We start from the raw sequence: 18,825 nt of genomic DNA on the forward strand, positions 1-18,825 counted from the left end.
CACATAAATCAAAATTAAAACCATTTCTAATTATTACAGGTACTTAAATTTGGAGACTTTCATCATCGACGTGAACCTGGTTTTTGATAACTGTGAAAAATTTAATGAAGACGATTCCGCAATTGGACGAGCCGGCCACAACATGAGGAGATTCTTTGACAAACGATGGACTGAACTGCTGAAGTAAACATTTTAAGTGAGGACTTTCCACGCTGTCTACATATCAAACTCTTCACCTGTGACACTAACATACATGGTTATAACAACACTATTGTGCAATGTGAAAGTACAAAGTTCTCCTACTGGACCTGGTGGGAGAAAACACTTCATGGATGAATAATATGAAAGTGCAATACTGTTTCTTGATCAAAACGCACTGACTCTTGTACTTGATATTGTATTGGTCAATTACCTTTTTTTTTTATCATCAGTACTATAACTTGCTGTATTTATTTTGTCAAGTATTTATGTTATGATTCAGTCTTTTCTAAGGAAAAAGTAAGAAAAACGGCACTCAGCTTTAAAAAAAAATATCTAAAGATTGTTTTATCAACTATTAAACAAGCCAATCAAAAAAAAAATGTTTACAGCTTTGTGACTCGAGGGTGCCAGCAGTACTAACTGTTCATCTGCATTTGTGATTTAAACTGTGTAAAATACAAAGTGGTATCGCTGACACATGTACAGTGTTCATTTATGTCACTAGTCTTATTTCTAACATGTAAAGTTTGTACATACAGTACAGACTTGGTGAAAATATTAATGCATAAGGATGATTGTAGCACTTCATACGTTGCCTGTGCTGAATATCCTCTTGAAACACTGTGGTCTCCTCAGTATTACAGTGCCTGACCTCTGACCTCTAAACAATGGATGTTTTGTTTTTTTTTTACTTATTTTCAGTGTGTGTACTGTATGTGTGTCCTGCACAATGTACTGTAGGAAACGGTTACATAAGAGGTTAAACTTTTCCTCTGGACAGAATTGATGTGGTGCACAGTGTGTTTCATATCCAAGCGTCTCCTTCAGCCAGATCCTCGTCAGACATCCTGTGGACAGATATGAAACCTGCGCCAGGCTTTAATCCAGCTGTGAGTCTGTGTTACGGTCCACTGGAGACATCTCAAGACAGCTTGAAGTAACTGTATTTTATTATCAATATTGTGAAATGAGTAGTGACTTTTGTAGGAACTTTATTTTTAAATAGTGGGTGTGTGACACGGATAAAATAAATCTGTTTTTCAAAATAGCCTCGTTAAGCCCTCACTATCTCCCCCTTTTTAAATGTATTATTATTATTCATTTATATCGTAGATCATCTATAAATTGCAACTTCTAATCATGGATTTCATTTGTAACATCTCCATTTGGATGATATTGGTTTAATACTAAAGTAAAATGGTCTGAATTTTTCATTCAGTGCCAGTGATGGAACGTAACTAAGTACATTTACTCAAGTACTGTACATAAGTACAGGTTTTATGTACTTGTAGTTAACTTGAGTATTCAATTTCTACTGCACTGCAGAGGGAAATGTACTTTTTTACTCCTCTGCATGTACTTGAAAGCTGTAGTTTGCAGATTTTTTGATTTTACAGACAAAACATGTGATCAACAAACAAAATATGATGCATTGTTACAGATAAAACTACCCAACAATATATAAGGTTGTTAAAATCAGCTCCAGAAACAACATTAAAGTGCTGATTAGACATGAATGCATCAATAATTATACTCTAATAAGAGCCAGTCTGGATTATGAGTACTTTGACTTTTGATACTTCCAAGTAAATTTTATTGATTGTACTTTAAATACTTTGTACTTTTACTAAAGTAATGTTATTGTTTACATTGTGGTATTATTAGTTTTACATAATGGTGCTTATTTCACTGCTCACTTTCAGAAGCAATAATAGTAAAATAATTGGATCAGTTTTTCAGTAGAGAGAATTAAAAACTGCAAACGGACACAAAAATGAGAAAATTCGACTCTGACCATTGAGTAACTCACAGTAACTCAGCGTCACATGACTGATAACAGTTATGCAAGATAAACAGACTTTATAATGCTGTGTTGGAAGAGGAAGTGCTTGAAGACAAACCCTTGACGACGCACAGCGCGCAGGTTTGTGTGTTTTTTTTTTTTGACGGACAGACAGCTGTCAGCTGTTTGTCACTCGCCTCAATTTCTCAACTCTCTCATCTCACAGGCGGATGTTTGAGCATTTTGCGCCACCTTGTGTGTGAACTCCTCCCTTCTGCTGAGCCAACATACATCTCTGTCACAAAATGGTGTCACTAATTTGCAGTCTTCGACACCACACAGACGAGGTGAGCTGCTGCGCTTTCTCCCCGTCTCTGCTGGCGACGGGCTCCGGCGACAAAACCCTCCGTATTTATAACACAGCGGATTTCTCGGAGCTTCCTTTCTCTCCTCTCTCGGGCCATGACTACGGGGTTCACTGCTGCTGCTTTAGCTCCTGTGGCAGCTACCTGCTCAGCTGCTCCACAGACGGATCCACCATCGTGTGGAGCTCGGAGACAGGTGAGGTGTCGGCGGTGCTGCAGCATCCGGGCCGCAGTCCGCTCCGAGTGTGCGCACTGGCGCCCGACTCCTCCCTGCTGCTGGCCGGGGCCTCTGATGGCACCGTGGCCCTCTGGGACCTCCCCTCTAAGACATTACGCAGGTACAGTGTGACCCAGTGCACGTCATATATAAAACTGGGATATACTGCATCAAGTAAGACCAATAAAGAACTGGTTTCTAGCCTTTGATTTACATTTAAAGCACATGAAACTTTGTTTAAATCAAATATTTCTGTATAAATATTCATCAGCCAACTACAAAGTTAAATTTGGGGAAAGCATCCTTGGGTTTAACACTGAAAAGCTTTAATTCAGTGTAGAGCTGCAATGATTAATCAATTAGTTGCCAACTATTAAATTAATCAACAACTATGTTGATAATCGATTGTTTTGAGTCATTTTTTAATAAGAAAAGCCTAAATTCTCTGATTCCAGCTTCTCAAATGTGAACATTTTCTGGTTTCTATGACAGTAAAGTGAATATCTTTTGGTTGTGGATTGTTGGTTAAGACAATACAAGACGTTTGAGGACACATTGGCCTTTGGGAAAGAGAGATCAACATTTTTCACAGTTTTCTGGCATTTTATAGACCAAACAACTAATTGAGAAAATAATAGACAGATTACTCGATAATGAAAATAATCATTAGTTGGAGCCCTTGATCTGTTTGATTGACAAATAGAGACGTCTCCCTGGCAACACAAGCAAAACAACCCAACAAGTAGTGCTAAAACAATCCAATCTTTTATCAAGAAAAAATTAAAATATTTGCTATTTCAGACTTCTCTAATGTGAGCATTTACATCTTTTCTGTGTTAAGTTCATCATTAATTCAATTGGCCTATATGAGCTTGTGATGTTCTTTGTCACTATGACATTTTATCATCAGCAGAAAATGTCATCAGTTTGCAGTCCTGCTTTTATTGCAAAATGCTGATTGGTGCATAGAAATATGTGACATCACATCTTTCCAACGGTCACACCCACTTTAGACAAACAGTGAGAACAACACAATAATGACATTTCTCAAAATAAAAAAAAATTCTTCCAAATTTGGCTGAAAATAGTGTGTTTATGTAAGACTGACTGTGAAAATAGAGTTGTAAACAGGGCCTTTAAACAAGTTAAACTCAAAAGAGAAGAGTTGGGGCCAAATGAAATAATAATACTTCAGGTTACAGTTGACACATGAGATTAACGGAGATCAGTGAGCTCCATCAGCTAGACAAGTTCTTCGACTGGAGCAACAGAATCAGTTATTCTAATGAAATAAGTTGACAGCACCGTCTTCATATTGTGGATGATGTCATTTTAAATCTAAACGTTTTCCCTCACAGATGCAGTGCAGTGAGCGAGGCCAGCGTGGTGGCTTGCTGCTTCTCTCCGTGCAGCCAGATGTTTGTGACCGGTTGCACCAACGGAGACCTCAGACTCTGGGACGTGGACATCAGCCTCCTGCATGCTGAGAAGGACGCCCACGACCTGGGCGTCACCTGCTGCAACTTCGCACCCCAGTTCAAAGTTGGTGAGTCTTTGCAGGGTCAGTTCACCGAAAATCGCAAATCAACATATTTTCTTTATATCCTGTTTTCATTAGTGGTGTCCAGACATGCAGATAGTTTGTTTTTTGGAAACTCATTTATGGTAGTAAAAAATGTTATTTTACACATAACTAATGCTGAATGATTAGTTATTAATTCATTAGTTGATTGACAGAGAATCAATTGACAACTTTTTTGATAATGAATTAATTATTGAAGTCATTTATCAAACAAATGTATCAAACATTTGCTGGTTCCATCTTCTAACATGTGATCATTGGCTGTCTTCCTCAGTTTTTATCATAGTAAAGGTAAAATTTTGGACTGTTGGCCATTATTTTTCGCTTTTTTATGACACTTTATAGACCAACCAGTATTGATTAATTGTAAAAAAATAAATAAATAAATAAAAGATTGACAGACTGCACTGAGGACAGTTTTATTACTTCAGTAGTAAGTAGTTCCACTTTAACAACAGTTATTCACATTTTAGTGATTTGACAGATGTGAGTCGTATATTATCCTTGAACTAAAATGAGATTCACAGTGTTTGTTCTTTGCACTACTGAGGAAGAAAAAAACATATTTTTGTCATGGAAATCTGTCTGTAATTCAAACAATATTTTTATGCCACATACAGTGTAAAAGAAGCTTTCATGACTCCACAAACAAGCCGTCAGATGATATTTGTCTTGTAGGATTTAGACTCATTCAAGCATAAACATTCAGAAAGTGTCTGTTTTTGCTCTGCAGACGGCTGCTGTGTGGAGTTTCGACTGGCCTCCTGCGGACAGGACAGCCGGCTGAAAATATGGATCGTTTCCCAGCGTGAAGGAGCAGGTAGGCCTACCCCCTCTGCCCGCTCCCTCAACTGAAGACCCTCTTACCTCATCACCCACGAGAGGACCAGAGAGGAAGAGGGAGAGACAGAACTGACTGCTTTAACCTTGAAATCTCTCTGCAGAATAGAAGAATTTTATTAGTGTGTGGAAAAAATCAGCTGCAGACTGTCTCATTAATAATGGATCATTTTAAGACATTCTGCTGAAATATAGCGGTGGAAGAGGACAGTCTGTGTGTGTGTGTGTGTGTGTGTGTGTATGTGTGTGTATGTGTGTAGAAGAGTTGGAAGGAAATCAGGTGCATATATCCACAGAGACATTGTCCAACAGAACAAGAACATTTCTAGCACATTCACAACGGCTGTATTTTTGTTAGCGCACCAACACGCCATGTTGTTAGTTTCTAAGATGTGTTGCCATGGTAACGACTGTTTCTGGGGAGGATGCAATGAGTCCCACGTGCTTGCGACCCACTGCAGTCCACGGGGATTTTTCATCTCTGAGCAGCTTGTAGAGGGACACAGAACAATGTCTGTCATTGTGCCGTTTCTTTTTGAAATGTAGTTTTTCAGGTGCTGTGCTGCTGAGTTTGCCTTTGTGAAATGTGCGTTCATGTTTTCTCGGTGAGTGGAGTGCATGCTTGAAGCATCATCCACTCTTTTATGAGAAGGAGACTGAAGTGTAGATGATTCAGAGAAGCAAGGGGCCGATATTAAAGCAGGCATCCGTGTGTTTGTTGTTGATGTCCCTGCCTACTTTGGTATTTTGATGGCGCCATATCTAAATGAAATAACCTTTTTGGTAGCTCTGTGTGTCAAATCTTAAATGTTTATGATAATATTCTTTTTTATTTTATTTTTAACCTTACTCAGCCATACTGGTGTTTCACATAAGATCATGAATATTTATATAAATAACAAATTAGCCTCCCACAGAGGCTGAAAACAGTGTTTTGAACTCTAATGGAGGAGGGAGAGGGTTTGATATAATACATGTGTGTTTACAGGATGGTGATTTAATTACTGCTATAGACCAATTCGTTTTGGCACATGGAATAATTGCACAATGAACTATTAGTTTGTACTCACAAGTGTCTTTGTACAGTATCGAGCGACACAGGTTTATTGCCAGAAAGAAAATCTTTTGTTTCCAAGTGGCTGTCAGCAGGAGGCACAGCTGCGAGCCGGCGAGAGAAAAAAAAAGAGAGAAAGAAAAAGAGATATTGACAAAAAGTTTGGTGTTGTCACACTGTAGGAGGGAACCGTGTGAAGGGAAAGAGAGCGTCTGTCTGAATTTTAGTCTTTTTTTTGGGTGGGTGGGGGGGTTGCAGAAGTAGGTTGCACCACAATCTTGCTGTGAACTCTAACCTTGCCTCTGTGTGTGTGTGTGTGTGTGTGTGTGTGTGTATTATCGACCATAGCGTGTGTCGTGAAGCTGCTTCACACTCTCACCAGCCAGTCAGCTCCAGTTCTGTCTTGTGCCTTCTCCTCTGATGGAGAGCTAGTCGTTTCAGGGTAAGACAGTTTCATCACACACACACACACACACACACACACACACACACACACACACACACACACACACACATAAATCACCGTTTGATTTCTTCACATCAGTGAGCAGCACTAATAAACACCTCCTGTGTTGCCAACTAAATATTGACCTTTACGCCTGCCAGGCTTATGTATCCCAATGTCATGAGTTTTTTATTATTTGCTGTGAAATCATTTGCTCATTTGGGAGAAATTAAGTCAAAATGAATCTCCTACATGTTTCAAACGCTCCTTTTTTTCCTGAGTTGTAAACAGCAGATGCCACTGCTGAGCGCTGACGCTGCTGTTCCCTCAGTCGGCCACAGGAGGAGTGTATTTTGTTGTGTTTTAACTTCTGGTTGCTTCTCAATGTCCTTCTGCTGCTCCATTTGTGCTTTAAATCAAACATACTGAAGGTTAATCTGTCTTCTGTTTTTTGCACTTAGATGGAAACATTTGAATAATGTCTATTTTTTATTTGGCAAGAATCCTTTTTCTTTTCTGATTATTTTTCTATCATGCAAATATATGCATATGGATTCTGCAAATGAACTTGACTTTGTTTACTCTCTTAATTATTCAACAGTTCAGTGGATAAAAGTGTTGCAATATATGACGCGGTAAGTTAAGCCCACAAAACACTGTTTAGCTGTGTTACTTTAGTTAAACATGGCAGAGGAAGATTTCTGAACGATAAATCACAGATTCTGTAAACACCGAGATGCCACACATTCCTGACTGTCCATGTTTGTTTGTACTTTGTTTACAGAGTCAAGGAACCCTGCTGCACACTTTGAAACAGCACGACAGGTAAATGATCGGACCTCCCGCCTATGTGTATGCAATCTGTACAGCTACCAGACAAACCGTAGAATAGGAGTCCCAGTGTTTCACATCCAAACGGGCGTTTTTTGCTTGATTAGTTTTTCCCAGAAGCACTGGGAGCAGTGACGCAATAGTATATTCTCCAGTACATCCCTCTCCAGACAGTCATTGAAGTGGCACCGCAGGTGGGAACCAGCAGAGTGCTTTGAAGTGCTTGAAAGGATTTAAGATACTGTACCATCTAAGACGGGTTTTTTAAGAGTAGAGGGAACCTAACTTTTAAAGCAGATCTCTTCCTGTGCCCATCATACACACACCCCCATCACATTTCATCCCTGCTCCTCTTCCTCCCAACCTGCAGGTATGTGACTGCCGTTGCCATGTCTCCCACCATGCCGTGGATTGCAACGGGCTCCATGGACAGAACAGTGCATGTGTGGAGAATAGGAGATGGAGACATCGGAGCTGGTGAGTACAGAATGGAGATTTGTTTTGGTTGGCGCCTCCAAATGCACAATCACTCCTCTTTTTTTTTCTTTTTTTTTTTTTAAAAACAGATTGTTAGCACTGGTTCAAAGCTTAGAAGCCATTTGGAGCACCAAAGCCTCCCAAAAGAGCGTTTTGGGAGCAATCCAGCCAGCAGCAGAAGCTCCTATTACATGTGTATTGCTGTCTGGCTGCTGTGCCTAGAGGAGGAATTATGATTGATGTTTATCGGTGCAGCAGGGCAAACTATCACAGATCCTCAGAGAGCTGTTGTTATTGAGGTGAATCCTCTTAAAAAAAAAAAAAAAAAAAAAAAAACTAACATGAAAGACAACATTTGGAATACTAAATGAAAAGGTATAATCCTCAGACATCTGGAGGCCTTGAAGCTTCATCAGGGCAGCTCCCCATCTGCCATTAGTCAGGTTGACGTTGACAAAGCAAATTCCATCTCCATGAAGATCTGCCTTTTTATGCCTCCAACTCTTTTCTCTCTCTCTGTGTCTCTGCTTTCCTTTAATCTTGTTTCTTTCTTTCTTTCTTTTCTTCACATATTAAAGTTATTCCCTTTTATGTTTTTCTGCAGCAGCTGAATCCAGGCAGGCAGTGTGCCAAGGTAAATAAATGCATCACTCTGTTTTGCCTTTAGAAATCTTCACAGTAGTAACAGCCGCTCTTTTATTTTAACATGCACTACGTGAGTGTGAAAGCTTTGGATACAGGTGTTCGGATGATGTAATATCTTATTACTTGATCAGTCGAAAACACTTTTATCCCTGAAGCTATTCTTGTATCAGGCGGATTTGTCTTTTTGTATATGATTGAGAGCTTGTCATGTGATTTTGTGTTTGTGGTGTTTATACAGTACATATTGTGAAAAGGCCGGCGTTTTGAAGCTGATGAGGATCCTAAAAAAACACAATGTAATAGTGACTGACTGGCTTTGAAGGATGAGGCTGCTGTTAGTCAATATTTTTCTTATTGTCAACAAATCCCATGAGAAGACCAAAACCATCAATGCAGAAGTCTGTCTCTCAACAATTTCTCAGCCCATTTGCTCCTAATGAGTCGTTAAAAATGGATTCCAAATATAAAATGCTCATTAGTTTCTTAAAAAATGGTACTGTAGTTAGTATCAAACATTATGAGAGGCGAGTTTATCGCAACATTCAACAAGGCAATTTAAAGTGCTTTATATACAGTAAGACATAAAAAGGCATTAAGACAAGATATTAGATAAGCGTAAGACAAAATAAAAAGACACATTAAGTAGAATTTACAAATATAATAAAATAGGAGATAAAAATTGGAGTAAAAAATGAAAGTGCAGCAACACTGCAGTGCAATATATGAATAAATATCCACAAATTTAAGTAACATTAAACTTAAGAAATACTGTGACAAAAGTCCAACTCAGCTGTCAATCAACGTCCACACAGCAGAAATCTAAAATGACCACCAGCACACTTATTAGAAGGCCTGAATTTAGCAATTGAGACCGAAATGACTCGTTGAAACAAATGATTGACGTAGTATTTCTAGAGCAAAGTTGATGCTTTTTGAATGGGAGTCAGTTGGAGTCAGGGAGCCTTTAGTGCCTGCATCTGGCAGCAGTCGGTGGCATCTTTAAGGTACATTTGCACTGGCTTTGGACTGAAGTTGTGGTAGCTGCAGCTTGGTACAATGTGCACTTGTCTGACGTCTCCCTCGCTCTTCTGTTTGTTTTGTTGCTCCTGTTAGAGCGGAACAACCAACCAACCCTGTTATCATTCTCATTAGTTTATAGTGATATCAGGTGTGTAGCTCCACCCAACTTCAACCTGACTAGAGATCTAATTAACCAGAGTGATTGAAAACACCGTGGGTTTGCAGATGCCAGGTGCCCTTTTTAAAAGTTGTAAGGTTCAATTTTAAAAGCATCAAGATTTGGAGCAGACTTCAAGTTTTCTGGTGCATAGTAACGGCTCCTGTACAACTAGTTTTGACCCTGGAGCCTTTCCTAAGCAACCTGAGAGGTCTGGATAGTTCATAATATAGCAGCAGGTTGGAAATGTACTTTGAGCCTAAACCGTTTGGTGCTTTAACTATTTTAAAAGATGTTAACAGTACATTTGTTGGGGACTATTTTCAGCCAGGGATTAACACACATTTTGTGAGTTATTGAGTATTTATGGCAGCAGGATGGTGAATGTGTTTTTACATAATATTAACTACACGGCTCATTTTCATCATAATGAAGGAACATGTCACCCAGTGCAACAATACAGCTTCTGGACAACAATGGAGGTCTATAACACAGAGGAATAAACCATATCAGGCTTTGACTACACAGACAGTTCTCATTAGCTGTTCATTGTTTGTTTTGGTTGTTTCACGGGACTTGTTGATAATAAGAAAAAAACAGAATGAAGGGAGATGATGAAGAAAGCTTTGTGTGTGCATCTGCCCAAATAATTAAAAAGTGTAGTCTGAGCTGTCCCAGTCTGCAGCGAAGCTCTGAGGTTTTCTTGCTTCTGGCACAGTGTTTCCATGACTCAGTCTCCTAGACTGGGAGACTCCAGACTGTCAGCTGCAGGGAGGGAGGTGGTGTTACTCTAGTCTGCTCACTGTCCTGAACACTTCCACTGAGAACAACTGTGCTTGGGGCAAGATTTCTGTTTGTCTGGTGTGTTTCTCTCACCAAGGGAAGATCACCTTTAACCGACAGCTGTTGAAGATGTCAATCGCGGTTTTTTTTTTTATTTAATTTTTGTCTGTGTTTTTGTTATTTTCATAGATAACTAGTCACAAGAGTCATCAAACTCTGCCTTTTGTGGCGGAAAATAAAAAATGAGCTTATGTTTTAATTTCTTTAGTAGACACATGCCAGATCAGGAGTGTGTGTGTGTGTGTGTGTGTGTGTGTGTGTGTATATCTGTGTCTGTACAGGAAAGTAATTGTCACTCTCATATCAGCGCAGAGCGAATATGTCTGTTTTGTTGAAGAGTGTGAGAGGAAATTGTTTGTTTGCATCAGATTAAGTTTCCCTGCAGTAGATGGGGGAGGGGAGGGGGAACAGCAGAGCAATGCCTCCCTTCCTGTTGTGTGTTTTGCAGGAAGGAAGTTGCCAGGTCACTCCAGGCTGCTGCTCGCTGATTGGTCAGAGGAGGATGTGCGGACTTGGCTGTGCGAGGAAGGACTAGAGGGGCTAGTCAGCGTCTTTAAAGCCAACAACATTGACGGACCAGAGCTCAGCCAGCTGGACAAGGAAACGGCGGCCGAGCTGGGAATCGGTGAGAACGAAATATAAAACACAGTCACGTACGTCAGTGTGCAGAACAAACACATTAACAGGGACACTGGGATTCAGTGTTTTCATGGGGATTTGTTTGACCCTAAAACATGACAAGCCTGAATTGGATAGTGTAATGTAAGCCGCTTTTATCATTGCTCTGATTTATGCCCCCCCCCCACACACACCCACACACACACACACATACACACACACACACACACATACACACACAAAACTCTTCCCAAATAGTGATCTGATTTATAGAGCAGCAGCGATTCTGTCCGCTTATACAAACACAAATCACGCTGCGAGGACAGTACCCCACAGGATGACCTTTACGTCACAAACAATGATAATCCCTCTGAAAATAAGATTGGTAGATTCACGGTCGTCCAAGGTCTCAGCGTGGAAAGTCACTATAAAAACTGTAGCCAGAAAATAAAAAGCTTTACCCCCCCACGCCCCGCAGTAGTTGGACATGCTGTAGACTTCAGTAGCATCAAATGTACAATGTGTGTTTTCAGTCTTCCTGTGTTTGTTTGTCTGGTATTTAACAGGAAAAGTTCAAAACTGCTCGATAGATTTAGGTTACATTTGGTGGAAAGTGAGCCAGGTCATCATCATGTGGTTCTTGCATCTTCATCCATAACACCTGGGACCAGATGTATAAAACTTGCAACTAAAAGTCTGCGTGTGCACAAAGAAAGAAATATGCACAGTCACATCTGCATCTACATCTTTACATCTGCTTTATAAATCCTGTGCTTTTGCATAATTCTGTTTTGTAATTTCCCCTCATTGGGAAAACTCAACTAATTAATTCATTTTTTTATCAGAACAGACTTGATCTTTGATATTTTATTAAAGATCTCTCACATATACATATACAGTACATATTACTACATGAGAGAAAAAAAAGTCTATTTTTAGTTTTTCCTTATCTGAATCAAGGGTCGAAGGACAGGATGTTTTATTGCTGTACAGATTGTGAAGTCCCCTGAGGCAAATTTGTGGTTTGTCATATTGGGCTGTACAAATAAAAATTGACTATATATATATATATTACATAGATTGAAAAAATAGCAAAAATAATTACCATTAAAGAGGGCCCAAAGTTGAACGTTTCTGGTAAGACTGAGCATGAGTTAAACTGCAGGGCCATGAGTGGAGGAAAGAAAAGTTACTTTACATCATTACATAACAGTGTTGTGTAGAAGAACACAAAGAATGAGGCACTATTTTTTTTTTTTTTTTATAATCTAAAGTAATAATACTAGTGACAGAGGAGTATATCCTGTTGATTCACATTAATGGAATGCTCTAAAAAAAAAAAAAAAAAAAAAAAAAAAAGGGCCATTTAGTATGAAAATCTGGCCCCAATTTGACAGCTTAATGACAATTTTTCAGATGCCGCAATTCGCCCAACCTGAGTAATCCACCCGGGGCAGCTGGTGTTTTTTATGTATGTGGTAATAAGCTTACGTCCCAACATCAATACTGTTTGAATCCACTCACTATCCGCAGGGCGGGGGGAGACATCTGTAAGTGGGGAGAGATCTCCCAACACGAATAGGGCAGCGGAGCGTTGAAATGTTGAATTTAATCCTGTATATTTATCCAGAAAGTTTGAATTTTTGGACAGATTCACAACATATTCATAAATGTGCCATCATTAGCTTGACATCTCCAACAAGAAGCATTTTCTCTGTACATGTGTATATATGTGTGCATGTGTTTATATACATATATATTGTACAAATTCATTAATTTATTGTTTTGTTGAACACCGAGGCATATATTGGAGTAGAAAATGATAATTATAAATAACAAAAATAGATCTGATCGCTTTACCAAGGTACACACATTCTCACCGCAGGTTAAAACCTCATTATTTTCTACTAGTGAAATAACAAATTTAGGGGATTGTTAACCTTAGATTGTGCATCCTTGGCAGAGATGTGTGTCCTCTTCGCTGCTTCCTAGTCAGTATTTTAATATTGGTAGTTTCAGTTGTCATTCTGACCACAGTTTTGAAGGGAATTTATCAGGCGCTCACAAGCTGCCTTGAATGTTATAAAGCCCTGAAAAGCTGTCTTTACTCTGATTACAGGTCCTTTGTGTCAACTGTAATCATGTAACAAGCTGCATCAAAGTTCCACCCTTAATCACGGTAAAAACACCCTTTTGGCTGTTGTTGTGTTTTGCTTTAATTGGACAGCAGTAGACACAGAATACAACTGTTATTCCAACCTGCACTGCAGGACTTGAGTGTCCTTTTTCCATGTGTTTGGTATGGAGGACAGCTCCCATCATTACCGCTAGAATGAGGATAGAGGAAACAGCAGATTGCCACATCTCCTGTCCTTTTTGTGCTCGGCAACCATCAACTATCATTTTCCATGCGTGCTGTTTGTGTAAATGTGTGCATAGACACACATACACGCACACACACACACACACACAGAGCAAATTAGATTCCAGCGCACTTTGCTTGATGAAATATTCATGAATCTTTGAGTAAGGGGAGGGGAGATAAAAGTTTCTCTCGGATATAATTAAGCGTATCACTGTTGAGACAAGCTCATTCTGCAGTTTTATTGTAGCATCTCATCAAATTATCAGTCTAAATGCAAAGTGGACAGTGTAGTACTCATGACTAGTGCCACCATGAAAAACGTACACATCACCTTATAGAGATGTTGAGCGCAGTTTTTCCATCCAAGAGTAGCTCCCTGGATGAATCAGACGACTCAAACAGTTCAACATGTTTCATCGAGAGAAGTTATTGATTGATTGAGCACTGTAATTTCTTGTGACGTTGTTTGTTACGTCAGCAGAGTTGCACGCAGGGTTTGAAAGACATTTGGTTCTTGGAAACAAGGAACCATAGTCTTTATGTGATGTGGTGCTTGAATGTTTTCTTCCCTCCATCCGTCCCCCCCTTCCTGCTCTATGAATGACTGCAAGAGAAAGACAGACACAACACTTCATGTTGCTGCAGTGAGAGAAATAGCCGGTCCTCAGCAGCAACAGACGCTGATTATTGTTAATTAAGACCTCTTCAGGTTGTTGGAGACTGATTATGTGCTATAATTAGATTAGTTTCTTTCAGAACTTAGTGCTACAATACATTATGACATACGGGAGGAAGGGTTTCAGCAGGGATGGAAGTAATGAATTACATTTAATGTAACTAAGTAGGTTTTTTTTGTGTGATTTTTTGTCATTTTACTTAGTATTAAGTATTTTTCTCATCTTAAGTTTTGTACTTTGCTACATTTCAAGTCGCATCAGTGACACGTTAAGAACAAAAGTCACATGAAAAAGTCATGATAAGCCGTGTGTGTGAAAATGGAACAAAAGTGTGTAAACAGGACAAAAATTGCACAACGTACAATAAAGTTAAGGATGAAGGCGTTAAGGTTAGTATTAATGTAAAGGTTGCATCTATAGTCTACCTTAATGGATCACTGGTTTGATGCAGCATGACGAGCATTGAGTGACCTAAATTGAACCATCCACAACGTTGACGACCATCAGCTTGCCGGGTGTACATATAGCTAAAACGCTCATGTAGTTTATGAACTTTTACCTTTATGGCCTAGTTTTGACTAGTCCCTGTTGTCACTGAGCACTCATTCAGCTCAAAAAGGTAGAAAACAACATTTGAGGAGCACAGTGGGACAGAAGAAGCTGAGTGGAGGGTTATATTCTACATTAAATGAATAAGCAGAGAATCTGAACGTAGAGCAGATTGCTGAGAGCCTCATGGAGCTCACAAGTACAACAACAAACTCACTTATTGGTGCAACTCAATCTCCAGAGGAGAACGTCAATAACTGCTGCATTGCATAGCAACATAGCATTGTGTGTGTGTGTGTGTCAGCTTTATGTGTGCTGCAGCCGCTGAGTTTATTGTTTATACATATTTGTGTTGCCTTGGTGATGCTGTTATATGCACAGACTGCAAAGTGCCTGTCTATAGAGAGGAATTTATCGTTGGTCTCAATGGTGAGAACAAGGGCAGCTTGATGTTGTTCTGCTTGTCAGTGCATATGTAATGTATTTTATTTTATAGCCTTGGTGTTTTTTAATTGAATTGTTCTATCATATATCATCATCATCATCATATAACATTTTCTTTGCAGTCTCTCCCATGTGCCACATATTCGTCAGAAGCAACTTTAAGCCATAAGTTTAATCACCCGTTCCCAAATTCAATTTGTTCTGGTATTTTGTGACATGATTTCCAAAGACATTAACTCTAACCTAAAACCAGATGCTTTAGTAAGCTTTCTCAGCACATGTGAATCACTTGTGCCCCCCCGCTACAACTCAGAAACACTTCTATCATTACAGTAAAAAAAAAGAATAAGAAAAAAAAGAATTCTGATATCTTCAACTAGTCCCAACCGATAAAATGTGACTTGTTAACGCCCTACATTTGGAGAAGATTAAAAAAAAAAAAAACCTGTTATATTTTTTCTGTTGCAACCTGCGTTTCATTACAGGGCATGAATATGAAAAAGTAGGCTGGTCCTCAGTAGCAGCAGGAAGACCCAGACCAGATCCTGACACATCTTGATACCCCACAAGTAAATACTGAACTTGGGAAGACTGCCTTCAGTACTTTGCGCCATATAAACGTTATGAATTAAAAAGGACTTGCTTGGTGATTTTAAGCTTTTAACTTTGGACCTTTTTAGAGACGTGATTGTTTCTAATGCGGTTTGTATGTGCTTGTGCGTGACTGGTTGTACCTATTTCCTCAGCTGTACTCAGGTCTCTCTCGCATTACCTGGATTCAATTAAATTTATAATGATTTGTTCGAATTCGGCAACCCCTAATGAAATACCTCACACCGTCATATACATAAAAATCAGTGAAATATAGACAGGAAAACGGATGGATGTTATCTTTATGTGAAATAAGTTGATTTAACGAAAATTATATTTGAGAAAATCTCCTCAGGACTTGAGGATGCAGACGGGAAGAACATCACTGAATCATTGTCTGTGTGAGATCTCTGCGGCTCCGCCACTACACGACGACACACCACTAATCTGCAAAGGTCATCCCTCAGTCATAGCTGGTGGTTAAAATGTGCAGCATTAAAAGGGTGCTGTCAGCAGGCGGAGACGTGAAGCTTTGTGTGGAGTGATTTTTCCTCTTTTGAATTGTCTGAGTTTTATTTCCCAGTGAAATAATGAGAGGTGTCAACTTTAAACTACAACCCACACAAACTCCACTGGGGAGACAACTTGCTTGTTGTAAAACAGTCATCGTCACGCAGTAAATGAGTCTGGCTCCGTGTGTCTCGGCGCAGATTGATCGAGGAGAGGTCCAGATTTATCCCCGCGTTTGTCTTATCTGAGAGAGCAGAGAGCTTTCTGTTGAGTGTCTGTCACCTCGCTGATTCAGTGTCACAGAAAGACACTGAAGACGTGCTGCAGTTAACATGAGCGTCTAGTTGTATAAAGATGACTTTTTTTATGTGAAGTCTTTGATGATGAATGCTTAAATGTTGGATACAAACAACCTTTGCTGCACTAAGTTTGAAGTGTTACAAGACATTGCAACACATGTGCCTGCATTTGCCTGCTGTGCTGAACAGAATATTGAACAGGGTGTTGGTTTCACAGAGTCTGTGGGCCTCCGCGGTCGTCTCCTGAGGAAAATTGAGGCCCTGAGGGCAGAGCAGAGCGGTTCAGAGGCCCCAGATGAATTTCTGTGCCCAATCACCAGAGAGCTGATGAAGGAGCCAGTCATCGCCGCAGGTTAGACGACCAAACGCTCAATACATTTATGCCAGAGTGTATATAAGGTGTAATAATGTGTGCCTGCTCCATAGATGGATATTCCTACGAGCGAGAGTCCATCGAAAGCTGGATCAGGGGCAAGAACAAAACCAGTCCCATGACGAACCTGCCTCTACAGACCACACTCCTCACCCCCAACAGATCCCTGAAGATGGCAATAGCACGATGGAAGTCCAGCAGCTCAGTTTAGCCTCGTTTCTCAGAATCCCACTAAACAGGTGCTTCATTAAACTGTAATTGCTCATCTGATACCAAGTGCTCTTATTAATAAAAGTAATTACTATAATAGAGTTTTGTTCAGGGTCCCACTCAGAGTCAAATCTGACAATATAATCAGAATCATAAATCAATGGATATTTACTTAATAAACAACTATTCCTATTTAGAAACAAGCCTGCATACCTGCTAATTATCAAGACATTATACTGTGTATCTGAAGACACAATTTATTGGGTTAAAACAACACTGTGTAACTTTTGAAAGCAGAACAATCTCATTCTTTCCCAGTAAAACAGCCTTGTGCTTGTTTCATTTCACTGCTGCTACAGACTTACTTGGTCTGGTACAACCGGTAGCTAACGGTGGCTAATGTTAGCTAACTTTGGGAAGATATTGCTTTGTAACTGACATTATGACTCATCTCTACTCCTGCTACTGTTACACACATCACAGATAATCATTTCAATGGTTTTGTCTCAAATGTACAATAAGAAGTAAAACACTGTATGTAGCCAGAAATCAATGGAAATTCAATGAGTTATTATCCTGTAATTACCACCTGTGGCCGCTGATTATTTATGATGATGTATGGACTGTAGACTTTTTGGAAGCTTTATAATGTTTACACTTCTGTTCAGGTTCATGACAATTATTAAATGTCTTTTTAAACAATCTTAATCTGTTTTACAATGAGAGTCAGCAGACGTGTTTGTTGTTCCCTCAGTGGGTCTTTATTCTCTCTCCCATGGTGGCTATGGCAGTTATACTCTATTACAGTATGTGATCACAGCTAATAAAGCTCACAATACTGAAAACATGGCAACAATTGCATTTAACATACATATTAAAATAGAGCCGATGGCACTGTGCCCCAAAACTGTTTTTATAGTTCTTTTTTTTACTCCGAAATATACTGTAAACTGCAATTGTAGCATGCACTTAAACTCAATATTATTGAGAATCATAAAATGTCTTAGTAGCTGTGCAAAAATAACTATATAAAATATATTGCTTTTACAATTAAGCCATCGGCGCTGTAAATAAATTAAACTAGACAGCAACAACAAGCAGATACAGAAAGGATTTCAATTCCATGTTAATGATTTATATAATGTACAAACATATTTAACAAATGCTTTTTTAGAACATTTAACACCATTTAAACAACATTGTGCATAAAACTCAAAATACACCAGTCTGAACTTGTCAATACACTTAACATAATCCTTCACTGAAAAGAAGGAAAAGTACATATTTATATAATATACACAACAAGAGGATCTATAACATCCTTCGTAAAACACAGGAATGCCCGTCCGTTAGACTTTCTTACACCTTCACTGTGGAGTTTCTTCTCCTTATTTCTCTCAGCACCATGGACGTAATGAACCTAGTTCAAACCCCATTCAACTCTTTTTAAACTGCTCTGTAATAATGCATTACAATACATTATGTTGTAACTGAATGTTGTTTAAGCACTTAAATGGCCTAACTGTGTATAAAGTGCTTGCTGTCACTGTTTTGTTGATGAGGACTGTACAGTACATGCCCAAATACTTCCTTCAGTGCAACGTCTCCAGCTTGGCTGAATGACAGTGGACATGTTGTCATGTAACAGAAGCTGACAGCCACAAGCGGCAGGTTGGGAGGAGGGAAATCTGGAGCACACTGCTTGCAGTCTGTATTCACACATACTGTG

At 39.3% G+C, this 18,825-nt stretch overlaps 2 protein-coding genes across 11 annotated transcripts in view; both read left to right on the forward strand.

Annotated features, from left to right (window-relative positions):
* LOC122992175 (bromodomain adjacent to zinc finger domain protein 2B) overlaps positions 1 to 1,249 on the forward strand; it is a 62,633-nt gene extending 61,384 nt beyond the window's left edge. For all 7 annotated transcript variants that reach the window (XM_044365847.1, XM_044365844.1, XM_044365846.1 and 4 more), the window contains one exon: positions 40 to 1,249. In XM_044365847.1, coding sequence (XP_044221782.1) covers positions 40 to 187 — 148 coding nt within the window. In that variant the 3' untranslated portion in view covers positions 188 to 1,249. The remainder of the gene's footprint in view (positions 1 to 39) is intronic.
* A 571-nt stretch (positions 1,250 to 1,820) lies between these two features.
* On the forward strand, positions 1,821 to 17,156 carry LOC122992178 (WD repeat, SAM and U-box domain-containing protein 1-like). Of its 4 annotated transcripts, none has more exons than XM_044365857.1 (11): positions 1,821 to 2,687; positions 3,925 to 4,112; positions 4,882 to 4,968; positions 6,391 to 6,484; positions 7,089 to 7,122; positions 7,272 to 7,312; positions 7,689 to 7,795; positions 8,400 to 8,429; positions 10,909 to 11,085; positions 13,198 to 13,257; positions 16,731 to 16,814. In XM_044365857.1, exons 1-10 carry the CDS (start codon positions 2,290 to 2,292, stop codon positions 13,215 to 13,217), a joined length of 1,176 nt encoding a protein of 391 aa, XP_044221792.1. In that variant the 5' UTR covers positions 1,821 to 2,289; the 3' UTR covers positions 13,218 to 13,257; positions 16,731 to 16,814. The 4 variants fall into 4 exon arrangements, 3 of the variants coding, with proteins under 3 accessions (XP_044221792.1, XP_044221790.1, XP_044221791.1); XM_044365855.1 differs by lacking the exon at positions 13,198 to 13,257 and adding an exon at positions 16,940 to 17,156 and having other exon boundaries at positions 2,142 to 2,687; positions 16,731 to 16,865; XM_044365856.1 differs by lacking the exon at positions 13,198 to 13,257 and adding an exon at positions 16,940 to 17,156 and having other exon boundaries at positions 2,142 to 2,687; positions 8,403 to 8,429; positions 16,731 to 16,865.
* The last annotated feature ends 1,669 nt before the right edge of the window (positions 17,157 to 18,825 follow it).

Source organism: Thunnus albacares, chromosome 11 (assembly GCF_914725855.1).
Source record: "Thunnus albacares chromosome 11, fThuAlb1.1, whole genome shotgun sequence".
In the NCBI taxonomy this organism is placed as follows: Eukaryota; Metazoa; Chordata; class Actinopteri; order Scombriformes; family Scombridae; genus Thunnus; species Thunnus albacares.